The sequence below is a fragment of the Sus scrofa genome, chromosome 13, assembly GCF_054392235.1.
Source record: "Sus scrofa isolate SSC_HxYL_T2T_F1_AM1 chromosome 13, Sscrofa_HxYL_maternal_Yorkshire_Landrace_v2.0, whole genome shotgun sequence".
NCBI classification, from domain to species: domain Eukaryota; kingdom Metazoa; phylum Chordata; class Mammalia; order Artiodactyla; family Suidae; genus Sus; species Sus scrofa.
The window spans coordinates 109,791,982-109,811,980 of record NC_139395.1 but is presented as its reverse complement, the minus strand read 5'-3'; the positions used below and the strand labels follow the sequence as shown (position 1 = coordinate 109,811,980).

The 19,999-nt window shown below is 39.1% G+C and overlaps 1 protein-coding gene across 13 annotated transcripts in view; it reads right to left on the bottom strand.

The window, feature by feature from the left end:
• The window catches only part of MME (membrane metalloendopeptidase), a 104,972-nt gene that overhangs the window by 60,563 nt on the left and 24,410 nt on the right, over positions 1–19,999 (bottom strand). For 9 of the 13 annotated variants that reach the window (NM_001444848.1, XM_021069693.2, XM_084986757.1 and 6 more), the window contains 4 exon segments: positions 4,696–4,814; positions 4,928–5,023; positions 5,112–5,192; positions 6,175–6,336. The exons of the other annotated variants lie outside the window; for them this stretch is intronic. In NM_001444848.1, coding sequence (NP_001431777.1) covers positions 4,696–4,814; positions 4,928–5,023; positions 5,112–5,192; positions 6,175–6,336 — 458 coding nt within the window. 13 annotated transcript variants of the gene reach the window in all.

The following is a 19,999-nucleotide window of genomic DNA, read 5'->3' as shown; positions in this document are numbered from 1 at the left end:
ACACTGAGTGAAAACAAAATTAAGAAATGGGGGAGTTCCCATCATGGCTCAGTGGTTAACGAACCTGAATAGTAACCTTGAGGTTGTGAGTTCAATCCCTGGCCTTGTTCAGTGGGTTAAGGATCCAGTGTTGCCACAAGCTTTGGTATAGGTTGAAGATGCAGCTAGGATCTGGCATTGCTGTGGCTCTGGCGTAGGCCGGCAGCTACAGCTCTGATTAGACACCTAGCCTGGGAACCTCCATATGCCATGGGTGCAGCCCTGAAAAGACAAAAAGACCAAAAAAAAAAAAAAAAAAAAAAAGAAAAAGAAAAAGAATTGATTTCTACACTATTTCTAAGTGTTAAACTGATGGGCTGTTAGATAATTTGAAAGACTGTGCTGCAGATATTTGAGAAAAATCAGACACCTTGAACAAAAAAGTACACCAGGGAAGGATTTTTAATGCAAAACAAAAGAGGTAAACAAACACATGTTAGACTCTCAGACTGGGGAATTCTTACTTTTATAGGACATTGCAGCTTTGTGAGATCCTAATATGCTCCCCTGGGGGACAGTCTCTTCTATCCAACTTAATTGGGATGGAAAAAGAATAAAAAGTGGAAAAATTCCACGGTGACTCTAGAAATTCTAAACTAAGAGAAACTTTGCCAAAGATTTTTTTTGAGATCCTCTATTCTAGGGGGATAGAAGAGACCCCACCTCAGTTCTCTCCAAAGCTGCCCTGCTCGGGATCAGCAGACCTGGCTGAGTGTGTAAAAGAGGAAACTCCTCTCTGCCCTAGCATATCTGGCCCACATCCCACACCCAGGGAAAGCTATCTGGACATACCTGCAGCTTGGTGAAGTTCTTGCCTAAGCACTCACTGCACAACAGGATGGAAAGATAAATCAGAGCACTTACAGGTGAGAGTGAGAATCCTAGCAGCTAGACCAATACAAAAGAAACAGAACCCAGAGGGTTGGTAAGGTAAGAGCCAGGAGGCATCCCCATAGGAAGGGCCCTGTTCCTTATTCAACCTCCTGACCATCCTTAGAAAATCCCTTCGTGAAGATCATGCAGGATCTAGCATTTGAGAGCCGAGACAGAATTTAGGAAAAAAGGGGTCCACTGCAGACAAGAGTTGGGGTCAGTCCCTTTCATGATTTTGGGGATTTTTTTGGTTGAGCTTGTAGATGTGGAAGTTCCTGGGCCAGGGCTTGAACCCAAACTCAAACCACAGCAGTGACCCAAGTTGCTGTAGTAACATTGCTAGATCCTTAATCCACTGCACCACAAGGGGACTCCTCATAATTTTCATTACAATGACCATAACGATTTATGCAATAGTGACATAAACATGTTTCTGTGACCTGCAACTTTTGGTTAGTTTCTTTCACAGGAGACTAAGCTCTGTAAATATTTCAGTCCAGTCCAAACATATTCATTAAGTATTAACCTCATCTTAGGTGACGTCTTAGGTAAATCTAAATGAATGGCTTATACTTAAAAAAAAACAAAGCCATTTAAAAAGAATGGCCTTCCAAAAAAACAAAAGTCCAGGACCAGATAGCTACACAGGTGAATTCTATCAAACATTCGGAGAAGAGTTAACACCTATTCTTCTGAAACTCTTTCAGAAAATAGCACAGAAAGGAACACTCCCAAGCCCATTCTATGATGCCACCATCACCCTGATACCAAAACAAGACAAAGATACTGCAAAAAAAAAAGAAAATTACAGACCAAAATTACTGATGAACACAGATGCAAAAGTCCTCAACAAAATACTAGCAAACTGAATCAAATATATATTAAAAGGATCATACACCATGATCAAGTAGGGTTTATCTCAAGGATGCAAGGATTATTCAATATCCACAAATCTATCAATGTGATACACCACATCGACAAGCTGAAAAATAAAAGCCATATGATCATCTCAATAGATGCAGAAAAGGATTCTGGCAAAATTCAATACCCATTTCTAATAGAGGAAACCTACCTTAACATAATAAAAAACATATATGAACAACCCACAGCTAACATCATTTTCAACGTAAAAAATTGAAAACATTCCCACTAAGATCAGGAACAAGACAGGATGTCCACTTTTACCTCTATTATTCAACATAGCTTTGGAAGTGCTAGCCACAGTGATCAGAGAAAAAGAAATAAAAGTAATCCAAATTGGAAAATTAGAAGTAAAACTATCACTGTTTGCAGATGACATGATACTATACTTAGAAAACCCTAAAGACAGCACTGGAAAATGGTTAGAACTCATCAATGAATTTGGCAAAGTTGGAGTATACAAAATTAATACACAGAAATCAATTGCATTTCTGTGTATGAATAATGAAAGCTCAGAAGGAGAAATCAGAGAAACAATCCCATTTACAATCACATCAAAAAGAATGAAATACCTAGGAATAAACCTATCTAAAGAGACAAAGACCTATACTCTGAAAACTATAAAACATTGATGAAGGAAAACAAAGACAACACAAAAGAATGGAAAGATTATACCATGCTCTTGGGTTGGAAAAATCAATATTGTCAAAATGGCTCTACTGCCCAAGGCAATCTACAGATTCAATACAATCTCTATCAAATTACCAAAAACATTCTTCACAGAACTAGAACAGAATATTTTAAAATTTGTATGGAAACACAAGAGACCCCAAATAGTCAAAACAATATCAAAAAAGAAAAATGAAAATGGAGGAGTCAAGCTTCCTCACTTTAGACAATACTACAAAGCTACAGTAATCAAAACAATAAGGTACTGGCACAAAAACAGAAATATAGACCAATGGAACAGGATAGAAAGCCCAGATATAAACTCAAGTACCTATGGTGAACTAATCTATGACAAAGGAAGACAGAACATAAAGTGGAAGAAAGATAGCCTCTTCAATAAATGGTGCTGGGAAAACTGGAAAGTTACATGTAAAAAAATGAAAGTAGAACACCATCTAACACCATATACAAAAATAAACTCAAAATGGGTTAAAGACCCAAATACAAGGCCATACACTATAAAACTCCGAGAGGAAAACATAGGCAGAAGGCTCTTTGACATAAATCACAGCAACATCTTGTTTGACCTGCCTCCTAGAATAATGACAATAAAGACACAAATAAACCAATGGGACCTAATAGAACTTAAAAATAATTTGCACAGCAAAGGAAACCATTAAAAAAAAAATGAAAAGACAACACACAGATTGGGAGAACGATAAAACAGACAAGCACCTAATCTCCCAAATATAAAACAACGATAAAACAGACAAGGACCTAATCTCCCAAATATAAAACAACTTATGCAACTCAACAACAAAAAAACAAACAACCCAATCTAAAAATGGGCAGAAGACATAAATAGACATTTCTCCAAAGAAGACATATGGATGGACACATGAAAAAATGCTCAATACCACTAATTATTAGAGAAATGCAAATCAAAACTATAATGAGATACCACTTCACACCAGTCAGAATGGCCATCATTAACAAGTCAATAAAAACAAATGTTGGAGAAGTGTAGAGAAAAAGGCAACCTCCTCCACTGTTGGGAATGTAAATTGGTAAAACCACTATGGAAAACAGTATGAGGTACCTCAGGAAACTAAATATAGAGCTACCATATGACCAAGCAATTCCTCTGCTGGACATATATCTAGACAAAACCTTCACTGAAAAGAGACATGCACCCCTACGTTCAAAGCACCACTATTCACGGAAACAACCTAAATGTCCATTGATAGATGAATGGATTAAGATGTGCGACATATATACAATGGAATATTACTCAGCCATAAAAAGACAATTAAAGCCATTTACCACAACAGGGATGGATCTAGAGACTCTCATACTAAGTGAAATAAGCCAGAAAGAAAAAAGACAGATAACATATGATATCACTTATTCGTGGAATCTAAAATATGTAACAGATGATCTTATCTAAAAATAACAAACAAACAGACAAAAAACTATTAGATCATGGCCAAGAAGAGCAGATTTGGGGTTTCCAAGGGGGAGAGGGGAGGGAGTGGGATGGGTGGGCTTTTTGGAGGTTTTTCGGATGCAAATTGTTATATTTCGAATGGATGGGCAATGGGCTCCTACTGTACAGCACAGGGAAATGTGTGTGACTGGGTCACTCTGTTGTACAACAGAACTTGACAAAACACTGTAAATCAACTATACTTTAATAATAAAATAAATAAATAAATAAATAAATGAAAAGAATGGCATTTTGTTTACCTTAATTGAGAAAAAGGTAGAGTTTTTTAAGCAGAAATAAAATTGTGTTCAAAATCCATTTTCTATGATCTTTTTGGAAACATCAGCAATTTCTGGTTCTTGACCTGTATTACTTATTTATGTAAACCAGACCATGTTCCTTTCATGAACATATAGAGAAATCACGTGTTTTAACTAAATAGGAGGGGCTCAAAATCTTTCATTTCTCATCATTTGTTTTATAAAGGGAGGGGTATCTAAAACAAAGGTAGCCAAAAGGAGAGATGACTGTCTAAAACACAGCATTAAGAAAACATTTTCAAACTGGGAGTCCAGGCAAATGTCCTTGAACTTATTACCGACTTGCTCATGCAATTCAAATGAGAATATGCATTATTTCTAAATATCAATCACAACAATATGTGTGGAAGTTTTATTACAACTTTGTTGTCGGCCACACAAACTTACATGAATTATATGGTTCATAGAGTTTTTATCATCAGTGCCAACAAAAAAATTAATAATGACTTTTTTCCCATATTTGGAATTCAGTTGTGCAATAGTTCTCTCAGCTGTCCAAGAAGAACCTAGAGCAATGAAAGGTGAAGTTTATCATTAGATGTTTTAGTGCATTTACATGGTATTATAATAACAAGAGCTTATATGGACATTTTTTTTTAAAGAAGGAAAACTGCCTTACCATATGTTTGTTCCCAGTTATCTGTTGCCACTGGCCAATCATACACATCTGGTAACAGTCTAAGTAGAGGTTCCCCGCCTCTGCTATCAATAGCAGCTTTTGAAAATAAATGAATATAAATGTATTATAAAGTCTTTTGTATATTTTGGCATACTCCTAATAAAATAAAATAGGGAGCACTTACATTCATTTATACAAGATCTATACAACGTTTTTGCTTTCTGAACTGCTATTATATCTTCAGTTTTCTGTTCCTGAAGGACATCTGAAATAGGATATTGATAAAATATATCAATATCATTGCTCATTTGCAGCTGTAATTAACATTTTCAATACTGGTTTGGTAAAGAACTTGCTTTTATGGTCACATATTTCCCATTCCAAAACCCCTTACCAGATCATTATTCCTGGTGCACAACTGGGAGTCAGTTTAACTAGTTACTTAGATGAAAGTCTTTTTGACTATATTATCTTTTTGCGTGTATGAACAGTGATGTGCACTGCGATGTCATAAACAAGTTGCTTTTTTTGAAATTGAGATTACAAAAAAAAACAAATGCTACATAGGAATTGGGGAATTAACATGATAGTCTTCTTGATGGTTGAAAAATAATTATCTTTGCATGATTATACTGTTCATGCTGTAAATGAATTGAATGAATTGTTCTACTTGTTTCTTGGATATCAGAAAACAGTACAAATTCTTGGGTTTTTTTTCCTGCTTTTGTTTTGTTTTGTTTTGTTTTTCTTTTAATAAAGTACCTTCTAGAAGAGAACAACAGAATGCAGGATACCAAAGGACTAGACAAAACTTTCTCACCTTCCCAGGAAGAGTGTCTTAGCTGGGTTAGAACAGATATACCCACTCTGTGAAGATAAATCTCACTAGCATCTTACAGCAACTTCAACACAGAGCCAGAGCAGAAAGAACATGCAGATGGTATTTAGTGGCAATCATTTAATTTCTTCTTCTGTAAAACGGCATAAAGATGCCATCTCTAGGGATAATAAAGTTTTATCGTGTGTACCTACAAATGAAAGCAGGGACACTAAGAGATGCCAATATATCCATTTCAGTGTCCACCGCCCTCAGAGCAACTCAGGGGCGGTCCTATAAAACTGGGACGGGATTATCAACTTTCATCTTTTGCAACACTTTCTGTAAAGGCTTAGAGTTGTATCTTTAAAAATGTTATATGATATATTTAAAGAGATATCTTTGATGCATAGACACACACTCCACTAACCTTTCAAAACGACTTCTAATTCATCTCTTAAAATGTCAAAGTTACTGTAACGGGAGCTGGTCTCTGGAATGATGTTGCGTTTCAACCAGCCTCCACAAGCATATTTGAAAAAGTCTGTGCAAGGCTCAGCAGTGGCATCCATGTTCTGGATCAGTCGGGCAGCTGAGGATCAGAAAAAGGACAAGATAAAACGAAGGGTGTATATTTTCTAAGTAGTTTGGAAGGGTAAGGAAAGAGACCACGTTGCTGCTTCTTTATAATCAAGTCAACTGGGAGTTCCCGTCATGGTGAAGCAGAAATGAATCCGACTAGGAACCATGAAGTTGCAGGTTTGATCCCTGGCCTTGCTCAGTGGGTTAAGGATCTGGCATTGCCGTGTGTGAGCTGAGGTGTAGGTCGCAGATGCAGCTCAGATCTGGCATTGCTATGGCTGTGGTGTAGGTTGGCAGCTATAGCACTGATTAGACCCATAGCCTGGTAACCTTCATATGCCGTGGGTGCAGAAAAAAAAAAGTATAATCAAGTCAACTGGATTCATGCTCCTTTTTTTTTTTTAACTTATATAACTTGCATATTATCTGTGTATGGTACTCCGTCCATTACTGTAGTTGGTTGATTTTATTCTTGAGTGGTCTGGGTCCTCCTATCCTACATCTCACCCTCTTCTTTAAATAACTGAGATTCTTGCTAGTTATTGTCTCAGATGAAAAAAAGATGACAGTTCTGACTTAGCCATCCTGGGCCTGGAGTCTAACACAAGGTCACTCTTCACTGACAACTTTAGCTGCTGACTCTACTCTTCAAGGTACTATGACCTTTGAATATCCTGGAGACTCCTGAAGGATGTGAGATTGTTAATTTATCACTTTAGTAAATATTTGAAGCTACAGTTATTACTTCTTGGACTTTGCTTACAAAATTTTGCAATTCAAATTTGATATTTGATTTGCATTTGCTTACATAGAGTCTGTCATTATCAAATTGGCTGTAAGCTTGTTAGTTTTTCTTTTGTCCACTATTTTATCTTTGAGAATTATGATGAAAATGCAAAGCAACCAACACTGAGTATTTATGAAGGGCAAAACACTGAATGTGCTAGGTGCTGCAATTGATAGAAAGATGTACATAATGTGAATTATTACCACTTAAGAGAAGACTATTATATACAGGAGGCCCAATACCCACAGTTTCTACACCTGGAATAGTGAGAAAACCCTTTCCCTGCCCTCCCCATGTCCTTTCTCATACAAGTTGAACTGTTTTACAAGGAAAACAAAAGAGCGATTGAGACTCCATCTGCATCAAGAGAGTGTAAGTTCTGAAATGAGCTTTTGAAAATGCTTCACTTTCTGAATAAATTAATTAAACACTTCAAACAATTGCTGAGCTATGTGGATTTTTCCAACTTGGAGTGGTAAATCTGCCTTTCAGCAGAGCCTCAAGCCCTCCCTTCTAATCACCTCTGGACACGTTGTTTACTTGCCTGCTGTCTCAGGCCCCATCTCTTTAAGATTAAACTCTGGGCTGCCTCCAAATCAGTCCTCTCTAGTATAAAGCACAGTCATTATCACAGCCTCCCAGGTTTGAAATCTTGAGTAAAACTTAGTGTTTCTTCTTCTCCGTTGGGCTAATCAGACTCCTTTGCCTCTTTTCTATTCTCTTTACATGATCAACGTCGAGCTAGTTTACATCTCCATCCCTTTGACTAGAAGTCACCCAACAACTCCTCTCACTAGTACTCTTTTCCTACTTCTACACATTCTGAACATCTTTCACAGATTAAACTTCCTTAGGGAGTTCCCTGGTGGCACATTGTGTTAAGGTTTTGGCGTTGTCATTGCTATGGCACGGATTCTATCCCTGGCCTGGGAACTTCCATATGTCATAGGCATGGCCAAAAAAAGAAAAAGAAAAAACCTAAAGGAAAACATAGGCAAAATACTCTGACAAATCAAAGCAATAATTTTGGCTGTCTCCTAAAGAAATGGAAATAAAAGCAAAAATAAACAAATAGGGCCTTATTTAAAAAACAAACAAAAACAATAAAGTTTCTTAAATACTCTTTTTCACCAGCTACTCTTTTGCTCAAAAATGACCGAGGCTTGACATTGACCAGGTTAAATTACAAACGCATTAACTTGGTTAATCCAAAGTCTTTACCTTCGGACACTTTTCAAACACTCCAATGTTTCCCTACCCTGTGCCTTTGTTTCTCACCCCCTTACCCCACCCTTCCAACTCCTCCTCCCATTCTGTGCAAATTCCACCTGCCTTTCAAGATTTGGTTTACATCCCATCTCTTCCTGATACTCCCATGACTCCAAACCTTAGGGAGTATTTCTCTGAATTCTGAGAGCTCACTCAGTCTTCAGAGCTTTAGATGATGCTGCTTTGAGTTTCCCATGGTGAATACCTACTGTGTCTTCCTAACTATTCTGTGGATGAACTTAGCTTAGCCTCTTTGTATTCCTACCACCTAGCACCTCAGTAAAAGGTGTGCAATTAAGTTTATGTGTGACGATGTTGCTGAATCATGGATGAGTCCTCTTACTCCCTCCTCCTACACACCCCCTCCTCAGCTCCTGCAGGCAGACCAGTTCTCATTTCTCAGCCTCCAGAGGCCATCTCATCCTTCCAGTTCGCACTGTTTCCACTCTTTCTCCAGCCCTCCTTCTCTCAAGTTCTATTCATGCCCTTTGACCAACCCAAGCTGTGGCCCCATGCCTCTCCCAGCCCATCTGTCCTGTTTGTCAGTCAGATTCACGTTATCCAACCATTTTTGCACACCATTTTCCACTCCAAGGTTTTCAATATGATCCTCTTACATTTGTAAAATCCAGATTCACAGCATACTCTAACCCTTTATCTTAATAAAGCTTCTCCGTACTTTCTTATGTAAGCCATCCGTCCCAATTAAAAGAACGGATTCGTTTTCTGCCTAAGTTTGACCATATCACCTCAACCCCTACAAAAATATCCTTTTTTCACATTTAGAAATTTCAGCCATGCTCAAGGCACAGTTCAAATCCTCCTTCTTCAGGAAGGACTGTCTTTGCAAAATCTCCTATCAGCTGACATATTCTTTTTTCTGCTTTTTATGGCTACACCTACAGTATATGGAAGGTCCCTGGTTAGGTGTCGAAAGGCAGCTACAGCTGCCAGCCTGGGCCACAGCCACAGCAACACAAGATCCGAGCCACATCTTTGACCCACACTATAGCTTGTGGCAACTCCTGATCCTTAACTCACTAAGTGAGGATCAAACTTGCACCCTCATGGATACTAGTTGGGTTTTTAATCTGCTGAGCCACAATGGGAATTCCCGACATATTCTTTTTGTTGTTGTTGTTGGAAAATCCATTACCTCCTTACCTGTAGGTTTCTGTAAAGGAGGGGATGCATTTTGAGTCTTCTCTCAGAGCCTAACTTTGTACTCAGAGCTCAATCAAGATTTGTCAGTAAAAACTTGAGGAGTTCCTGTTGCAGCTCAGTGGTTAATGAATCTGACTAGGAACCATGAGGTTGCAGGTTCGATCCCTGGCCTCGCTCGGGGATTAAGCGAGCTGGCATTGCTGTGAGCTGTGGTGTAGGTCACAGACATGGTTCGGATCTGGCATTGCTGTGGCATAGGCCGGCAGCTACAGCTCCGATTAGACCTCTAGCCTGGGAATCTCCATATGCCTCGGGTGCGGCACTAGAAAAGACAAAAAACAAACCAAAAAAACACAAAAAACCCCTCTAACTTGAAACCTCAGATGAAGATTAAGAAATTGATCTTAAAAAGATAGAAAGATGGAGTTCCCTGATGGCTCAGTGGATTAAGGATCCAGAGTTGTCACTACTGTGGCACAGGTTTGGTCTCTGGCCAGGGAACTTCCACGTGCCATGGGTGTGGCAAAACAAAACAAAACAAAACAAAAGGTAGAGAGAGAATGCAAATCCATTGACCTCTGAAGGAAATGAAGAAGATATGATGACAGAGCAAATGAAAATAAAGACCCTAAATAATAGAGGATTATTGGGTAAAGTGAAAAATCAGAAAATTGGAGCCTAAAGATTCGCTACCTAAAGACATCCTAAGGATGCTTTTTTTTTTTAAAAAAAAAAAAAGATTTTTATTTTTTCTATTATATTTGATTTACAATGTTCTGTCAATTTCTGCTGTATGGCAAAGTGACCCAGTTTTATATATATATACACACACACATATATATATGCATTCTTCTCTCACGTTATCCTCCATCATGTTCCATCACAAGTGACTAGGTATAGTTCCCTGTGCTGTACAGCAGGATTTCATTGCTTACCTACTCCAAATGCAATAGTTTGTACCTACTAACCCCAAACTCATTTTTTTAAGCAATTTTATGTTACTCTGGTCTTTTAAAATGTATACTGAATGTTGTAAAGGCAAGTGCCATTTGGGGAACACTTATATATTTTCTTCTCGTCTCTGAGGAAATGGACGGTTTACTTCCTAATACCACAGAGAGCCCTAAACTCCTAGTTGGGAGAATAGCGACCAAGTATTGAACCAGTAGAATGGACATGGTGAGTAATAAAAAGGTCTCACTGCCTCTTTAGAAATATCACCTGTCTTTTAACCACCTTGAAGGAAAAGGAGGTGCAGTGGCTGCAGTTCCTTGCTCATGAATGCAAATCCACTGCCATGTTCATGAAGCCCTACTTCCCATATCTCTCACAAGGAAAAAAGATGATCCTTCCCCTCTGAGGGTAAATTCCTCACTTGATACCCAGTTAAACCACTTACATCTGGACCACAAACCAAAGAAGCAGCATTTCAATAATTTGTGAGGGTGCGCAGAGGAGAGGAAGAGGCAACTCTACAAACCTCTCCTGTGCCACTGTGTGAAATTTCCCTTTGACGAGAGAGCTCAGCTGGGCACGGGCGCTTCCAATCACTTCAAAGAGAGCTCTGTTCTGATGAATATTTGGGGGCCATGGGCCAAGGCAAGTCATGGGCTAACACTTTTATGCTGGGTCTTTGATCAACCTCCCTTTAATCTCTTATCATGGGTTTGATTCTCGTTTTGCACCTTATCCTCTGGACCTCCTCTGTGCTGACTTTTCTTTGAAGTCAGCGGTAGTCTTGTGGGTAGAAGGGCCGTAGGAAACAGACGCACCACTGTCAAACTGGTTGTAATTGTTTTGATATTTTGCACTTTGTTTTGAATTACTCAGCCTTTCCACATAGCCACACCTGGGCTCTTCAGATGTTTCCTTATCTGTGGGTTTCTGTCTTCTGAGTAAACAAATGTGGTTGAAAAACAAATAAAATTATTTCACCTTAATAAGTAGACATAAAAATGATGTAGTAATGGCCAATATATTGACATGGAATGCTGTTGACCAGATGTTTGTAAAGTGAAAGAAAGTATAACTTGATTTTTGAAAATCTGTACAAAAACACAGAAAGTCTAAAAGGCCTTTGCAGCAGTTATATCTGGGTGGAGGGATTATAAGTGTATTTAATTTTGTATTATTTGCTTATCTTTATTTTCCAATTTGTATTAGATGAACATGCACCGCTTTTGCATTAAGAAAAAAAAGTTTATTTTTAATTTAAGAAAATAGTCATATGAATACAAGAAAAGTAATCTTCTATTAATAATGAGCTTATTTCTTACAAACAGCAATTCTGAATGTTCTAGGCTGATAATAAATGGCACATCATTTTTTCTCCAACTAATCTTCTTGTAACAGTCTCCCAACTTATTTGACTACAGGAATTTAAAAACAAGCACAACTTCCATCTGGGATGTTATTAATTACTGTATGCATTACCAGGGTCTACTGTGTGGCTATGGATTAGGAGATGCTGTATAAGGTGAGAAAAATATTTGGAGTGCTTAAATCAGGCAGACCTGTTTTGAATCCCTGAGCTTCCCTACTTTTTAGCTGCACAAACTAGAAAGGATCCAGCATCCAGTAAATGATGGAGGACCAACACTTGCACTGAGGTACGTGTGGCCCTAAGCTCACCCTCTCCCCGCATTCTTTGGCTATGGCAGGTGGTGGTGTGTGGGAAGCAGAGACCTGCACTCCCTCCCTTTCTCTTCCTTCTCAGTTACCCTTTTATTCTCCCCTTGCCCTGACTTTCCTTCACTTCCTCTCCTGGCCCCAGCTTCCTTCCCTCCCCAACCTCAACCTTCTCACCAGCAACTAGTGCTGGGTCCAAGGAAGGAGAAAGTGTTAGTCTTTGGAGTCTGTGGTGGTCAGGAAGAAAGGGAAAAAGTAGATGAATTCTTCAGAGCAGGGCAAATAGACAGGAAAGTGGCATGAAGGCCATTCGTACTCAAAGGCACACCCAGGAGGGCATCTTCTCGTGGTGAACACAGCAGGGTCCTTGGCTAACCTATCTCTGGATAGACACGTTGGATTATGGAGAGTGGATATTCTCCGTGTTTTACAGTAGTACTGTTCAACCCTGGCTAAAAAGATTGGAAACATGTCAATCACCTTAGAAGTCTTTTAAACAGATGCCAAGGAGAGATCCCTGATCAATTAAATCAGAATCTTTGAGGTGGTCCGGGCATTTTTTTAAAAAGCTTCCTTAGTGATTCTAATATCCACCCCGGGGAGAACTACTGTATTAGGCAATAGAGAAACAAGAAAAATGAAAACAAGAGAATCTAATGTCAGAAAGTAAAGATGATGGGAGTTCCTTGGTGGTCTAATGGTTAGGACTTGGTGCTTTTACCATTTCGGGAAGGTTCAATCCTGGGCCTGGGAACTGAGAGTCCCACATCAAGTCACTGCATTACACAGGGGAAAAAAGGAAGGAGAAAAAATAAAATAAAGATAGTCCTATACTTGGATGAATCAGGACTATTTATTCTTGTCTTTCCAGGCTGAAAGTGCAAATGGGCTCATGTCGTGACAACCCATATTTCCAGGTGTACTTGTCCCCTCTGAGTCCTTGACACAATATTAAAAGAGAGTCACACATGTGTTTTCTACACAAGTCCACTCTCCCCAGACCACTGCAACTTCCTGCCCCAGACCCCATCCATAGCCTTTGGTGCTAGAGCCTGTGATGTGAGGAAAATGCCTCTCTTCCATCATTCATCATCTTAGAGGAGTCCCAGTGAGGGATCATTGTGCCTCCAGGTGAAAAGCTCTTAGATTTTATCTCCACACCTCCTTCTCCCAAGAACCAGGAGGACCAACAGGCCTGGTTTTGGGGAGACTTCAATAGCAAAAAGTGCATGACATCCAGGATCACTTCTCTGAAGGGAAAGGCTTCCTCCTGTCTCAGGAGGCTCCTGTACTTCTCAGGCAATAGACTTGAGGCACAACCACTCAACCCATGGCCAGACATGATTAGACATGGAATTCTAGCTACACTGGAAACTTGCTCCATGTTCAAACCTTCAATCCTTGGTCTGCCATTGAATGCCAGTGGCTTCCAATGTCACGTCAACCCCCTTTCTAATCTGCCATACCTTCCAATAATATCAATAGTTTGCTAACTGAAAACAGAATTTCTGACACTATATACAAGAAATATTTCCATGTTTATACATGTACATTCCATGGAAGCTAGTTTTCTGATCGTGTGTGTGTGTTTTATAGAAATTTCTGTGTATGTCAAGTGTTCCTGCAGAATCTGTCAGTAAATAAGGGAAATCTGAAATAAACATGATGCCACAAGCAGAAAATGGATAAACTGGACAGCATGAAGCTCTGTGCTGTGGTACTTTATTGTGAGTCTAGTTTTATTTAATGTTGGTGCCTACTTAGTTGATCAGTGACGATTTCCCATGAGAATGAATTAATGGGAATTATGAATAGGGTTGATTTTTTTTGGGGGGGGGGGGCACATGTGCAGCATATGAAAATTCCCAGGCTAGGTATTGAATCGCAGCTGCAGGTGCCAGCCTATGCCCCAGCCACAGCAATGCAGGATCTGAGCCGTCTCTGCAACCTATACCATAGCTCATGGCAATGTCAGATCCTTAACCCACTGAGCAAGATCAGGGATCGAACCTGTATCTTCTCGGATACTAGTTGGGTTTGTTACCACTGAGCCTCAATGGGAACTCCCTGAACAGGGTTGATTTTTGTTATTTGATCGAGTTCTGTTCTAAAGTCACCACCAACACTGAATTAACAAAAACTGAATCATTGCCCCTTGGGAAAATACGGTGTTAGGTTCCTATGAGCCTCTGATCACCCAGCATCTTTAATCAACTGATCAATACATAACTTTGTTTTATGTGTGGTTCTGTTTAGCTTCTGTTTAATTTCTGATTTAATATATATCATTGATTCATTAACATGGAAGTCACAGCCAATAGCACTACAACTCATACCTGAATGAATCTTATTCAAAACAAGTCTTTTCTCTGTAAGGCACATCACAGCCTTCTTGTACTCAGAAACAGAGGCAGGCACTTCAGCATTAGGCTTGGGGGCCCTTTAAACAATGAAATCACAAGCAAAAAGTCCAAGAAATGTGAAAAATATGGCACTAAGTAGGCCTAGAAGGACCCTTGTTTACAATCTCCTTGTTGGACCTCAGCTGGGTACATGTGTGCAGGGTGATGGAAATCCTTCATCAATCTGTGTATGCCTATAAATGACCTCAAAAGGCCCCTGAATATTAATTTTGTGGTTACAAATAAAGTTTGGCCAGTAGGTGAATGAGTAAATAGGGAATTTGTAAATGATTAGAATCGACTACACTTTTGTCCATTTTTTCTTTGAGGCTTTAAAAAAATATCCAGGAAAATGTACAAAACAGGCAACAATATTAAGTGAAAATGGATTCAAATCACTTCTTTCTCAATTACTACTGTATTTTTAAAACTCCTGGCCACCACATAATTTAGTGTTGAATGTTTTAAATCAGTTAGGCATCAATTTAAAACATACATGCCACGTATCTGGCTTCATGGCAAAATTTCTTCACTGACTATTCTTGCCTCCATAGAAATAAGGTTTAGCAAAGCCTTTTCGAATAAAACTATTTTCAGCCCACTCTCTCCCAAAGGCCTAAGCCCTTGAATTTTTGCTCCCAACTACACCACACTTTCATTTTGGTATCTGAAGATCACTGTAATCATCGGCCTACCCTATGACAGTTTTGGAAGTATCCAGAAGAGGTCAGAGAAATGTTGGGGCATCCAGGATCAAATGCCCCTGTGAAGACCTCAGTACATCCATTTATGACCCAACTGCCTATCCTAAAGGTTTGCTCTATTATGTAGATATATAGGTACCAAGCTTGATATTCCTCACTAGGCAAGTTGTGACAATTTAAAAATTGCCTTTGACAACATTCTGAAAGTATTGCTGACCTCACTCCCCTGCTGCCACCCACCATCCCCTGACCAAAATTAAGGCAAAGTCAGAATGCTTTGAAAGAACACAAGGAAAATGCAATGTAATCACAATGGGTCACAAAGGACTCCATTCAGTAGGCAGCAATGAGGAAACTAGAATCTGGGGGACCATTCCTGAAGAGAAAATGACTAAAAATTAGCAAGCACACAGACTAATGCTAATAAAAAACAAACAGTTTTCATTTACAAACATTCTGGATTCTTCCAAAATCCACTCCTCACTTTTAAATGAAAGCGCTGTTTCAAACTGCTTTTGTGATACCTGAGGTTTAGAAAGGTTGGGGGTGTGGGGGGGAATACCAGATGCTGAGTATAATCTGGATCTGCTAGATAATCTTTTAGTCTAACATTCCCTGTCAAGCCCTGGTGTGAGTTCCAACTAAGCCAGGGCAGAGCCTTGCACTAACTAGTCTAATGGTCAGCACCAAGAAAAGCCATCTCTCTATAACTGTTCAGAAATTATCTGTGGATTTACACATGTAGATCTAAGGGAAGTTCCAAGATAGTGAATCTTCTTTGTAGAGCTGTAATTGTCAGGAAAGGAGTTTTGTTTGTTTGTTTTAGTTTATAATTATATTTCATATATCCATGTGACCTATTACCTTGAATGCATAGGCACAAACACACACCCACAACCACACAGACACAAGCTATACACAGTTAACCTGGAATCCATTTGCTATCAGATTTACAGATAAACTCACTATCAGATTTACATGCAGAATGTAAACTATAGGATTTTCATTAGGGTTCAGACAAAGATGCTTATGTCATAAGAACAATAAAAGTCAATGTTTGACATGAGTCAGGCACCAAGCACTTATTTCATGGGAGTTACTTTTCTAAATTCCTTAACATTAGTTCTCATTTAACTCTATATGGTAACAATATTTTTGTCCCCATTTTAGAGCTGTAGAAATTGAAGGTAAGTAATTCGTACCCATAGTCACAGTTGGTAAGTAGCAAAGCTGAAGTTTAACCTCAAGCAGCCTGATGGCCACAGTATGAACTCTTCACTGTGATGTTAAACTGCTTCTCTGGTTTAAAAAAATTTTTTTTTCCTTATACTATCTTCTCATTGCTCCATAAATAGGACGTGTTACTTCTATCTTAAGGAAATCTAGACATAGAGTGGTTACATGCCCAGGGTCACCAATGACTTTAGATAAAGCCTTAGATCTAATTTTGAGCTGTTTTTATACAGCATCATCCTTCCATAACTCCAAATAACATTAAACTTTTTTAGAAAGCTCCACAGAGAGAATCTAAATTAAATTATATAGCAACCACTGTTTTATTTTTTGATGCCCAATTAAGATTTTGATTGCTCCTTACCATGGGTACAGCTACATCAATTTTTTCACCTTGTTTGGTCCTAGATTTTAGAATTGAGATAATTACAGAAATCTCAAGTCTAATGGACCCACCCTAATAATCTTTAGTTGGCTCTACCCAAATTGGTAAAATTCTTCAGCCTTATCTCATAGCCCAGTTAAATGAATGGCTCACAGCCAAGAGAGGACAGTTAATAATTTTCCAGTAGGGATTCCTCCAAAATTCACAACCAAAAACATCTCTTAAACAAATGAAAGCCCCGAAACTGTGTTACAGTTAAGTTAAAGTGCCGTAAGTCTAAAAATAAATTTTCTTTTTCAGGTCCAATTTGCATTTTAAAATCCTAAAAGATTCTTTGCTAGCAAAAAGCTATTAGAGATTACACTGCAATTTAAATACAATATATCACTTAAAATAAGTTATCAAGGCTGCCTGTTGATTGTAATGGTAATGAGTAATAATGTTCCTTTTTTAAGGAAGGATATAGAAGGTTAAGAAAAGGCTACACTGTTCCTTTAGTAATTCTCAGGTAGATCCCAAACTCTCTGGACAGTGGTAGATGTCTCTGAAGAGGAAACAATGAAATTACATACTCATGTTTCTCCCATTTAAACGTTTTGTTATTTTGGATCATGCTGTTCAACAAAAATGATCAGTCCAACTTCAATAACATGTAATTACTGAGAGTAACTCAAAACACTCTACCCTTACTTCAATTTTGGTTAGGGAGTGGTGTGCAAAGATCACAGCAAAAGAATAAGCTGGATAACGTCGGCGCTTCAGAATGCTGCCTAAAGTGAAGTCAAAATTGTGAGAAAGCTCTTCTCTAGTGGGACTTATTAAATTTAGTACATATTAGCAAACTAAGCAGTTGACACGAGGTAGTGGTAGGCTCCACATGTTTATTTGTTTTAATGAATAAACATCTCTGTTCTATTATGGAAGACCCAGAGAATCATGCTAAATTGTCTGTCTTCTCCAAAAAGATTTTCTTCTTGTGGACAGTGACAAGAATCTGAAACTTTTAATTTCATTTCAACAACTATTTTTGAGTGCTCCTACATGTCTTACATTATTGGGAAGTGAATATGCCATGGTGAATAAACAGATATTATCCCTGCCTTCATAGAACTTTCAGGGTTTCCTCTGACACAAGATTGTTTTTCATAATGCTCATGAACTTCTATAATGTAACAATATCTAGAAATAAAGGGTTGTTACGCTCCATTCTTAATTCTTATTCCTGAGCTTATGCAATATTCAGTTGACAAGGTAAGGAGTGACTTGCAGTGTGCTTCTATAAATAAGCTTATTATTCGTGTATGTGTGAGCTGACCAGGAGTCTGAATGAACATGCTATGAGTGAAGCAACTTGGGATAGAGGAACCTTCAAGGATGATAGTCAAAAAACATCAACATGGAGTGCCTGTTATGGCTCAGTGGCTTAAGAACACAACTAGGATCCATAAGAATGCTGGTGCAGTCCATGGCCTCAGTGAGTGGGTTAAAGAATCTAGCATTGCTGCGAGGTGCGCTGCAGGTTGCAAACGTGGCTAGGATCTGGCATTGCTGTGGCTGTGGCGTAGGCTCCAGCTGTAGCCCTGATTCAACCCCTGGCCTAGGAACTTCCATATGCCACGGGTGCAGCCTTAAAAAAATAAAATGAAATAAAATTGACATGGCCCAATAGAGGCATCCAGGAGAAAGGGGTACAGGACTTCATTAAAGAAGAGTAGAGATGAGTTACTGAGAAGGGAACTGGAGAACTGGAGAAGGGAACTGGAGGACTCCGAGACAACTGGAGTTGGAAAAGAAAAGCTAGATTATCAGAGGTTTTGGTCAAAAGGAGCTGGTGATGCCTACCTGAGTAGGAAATTAGCTCAAAAATCTCCCTGAAACAGGAAAATAGTGGAAAAGGGAAACAGATACAGAAACTATTTTCTTGTTGATCCAGTTATAGCTTATGAGGGTAGAATTAACAAGGTAAATTATATATAAGAAGAGGGTAAGTGAATTTACTGGAAGCAAAGGAGACAGATCAGACAGAAAAGCGCTAAATGCAGGAGATCTGATAGGGAGATATGGAACTGAGAAATCTGATTTTCATTTTCGGGGCAAAGCCAGAATGAAAATACTTCTTTGCCACTGTATTTGCGTATCATGGGCCCTGACAAACATCTTGCCTAGACAACAGTGGTTTTATGACCAAGATAAGGAACTGGAGAATTAATGTAAAAAAATATATATTCATTTATTCCACCAATATCTATTGACAACTTCCTACATGTCATGTATCTTGCTAGTTGCTGGTAACAGATTAACGTGAGATAGAAACAGCTATTACAGAGGGAAAAGCTAGACAATGGACCACTAACTACAAGTGAGGTGTGAGTTATAGGCAAGTGTACCGGGTATGCTGGGAATGGAGGAGGAGTTAGCTAGGCAAAGGTGGAAGGAAGACATTTCATTCATTCATTCATTCATTCAGCCACTCAACAGATATTTGAGTCAGGTACAGAGTTGTGGTCCAGGCAGAGAAAGTGAGTGACTGCCTTGACAACTGAAGGAGGACTGGAGTGTAGAGGGGCTCTCTGTGAGTGTATCCTCTGGAGGATACAGGATAGATAAAGCACCAAGAGCTAGATTCCCAGGGTCTCAGCATCCCAGGAGGAACCCTGTCTGTCTTTGACTGGCAAAAAGAGACCCATAGGAACTAATAAGCAGGACCTTGGTCTCTGGTTTAGGGGAGGGATCTGATCTTGGGAAAGAATATTCACTCTTGGAGGCTGCAGGAATAGCCAGCCTTGTCCTAGAAGCCCTCAAACCCTCATTATGGGCATCTAATACAAACAGCTTTCCCTTTATCCTCAATCTATCTTTTTGGCTGGTCAGAAAGTTCCGACTCATCTCTTCAACACACACACTTTGATGAGTCAACTTAGGCTTCCAGGAGCCCTAGCTTGGATGAAGTTTCCCCATGAATTCAGGCAGAGTTTTGTGGATTGCAGATACTGACCTACTGGCCAATCTCTTCTAAATGGTTCATATACCATGGCATCCTTTGTATGACTGGATGGCTAGGTGAGAGATGAAGCCTCAGGCCATCAACCATGCAACAAGTT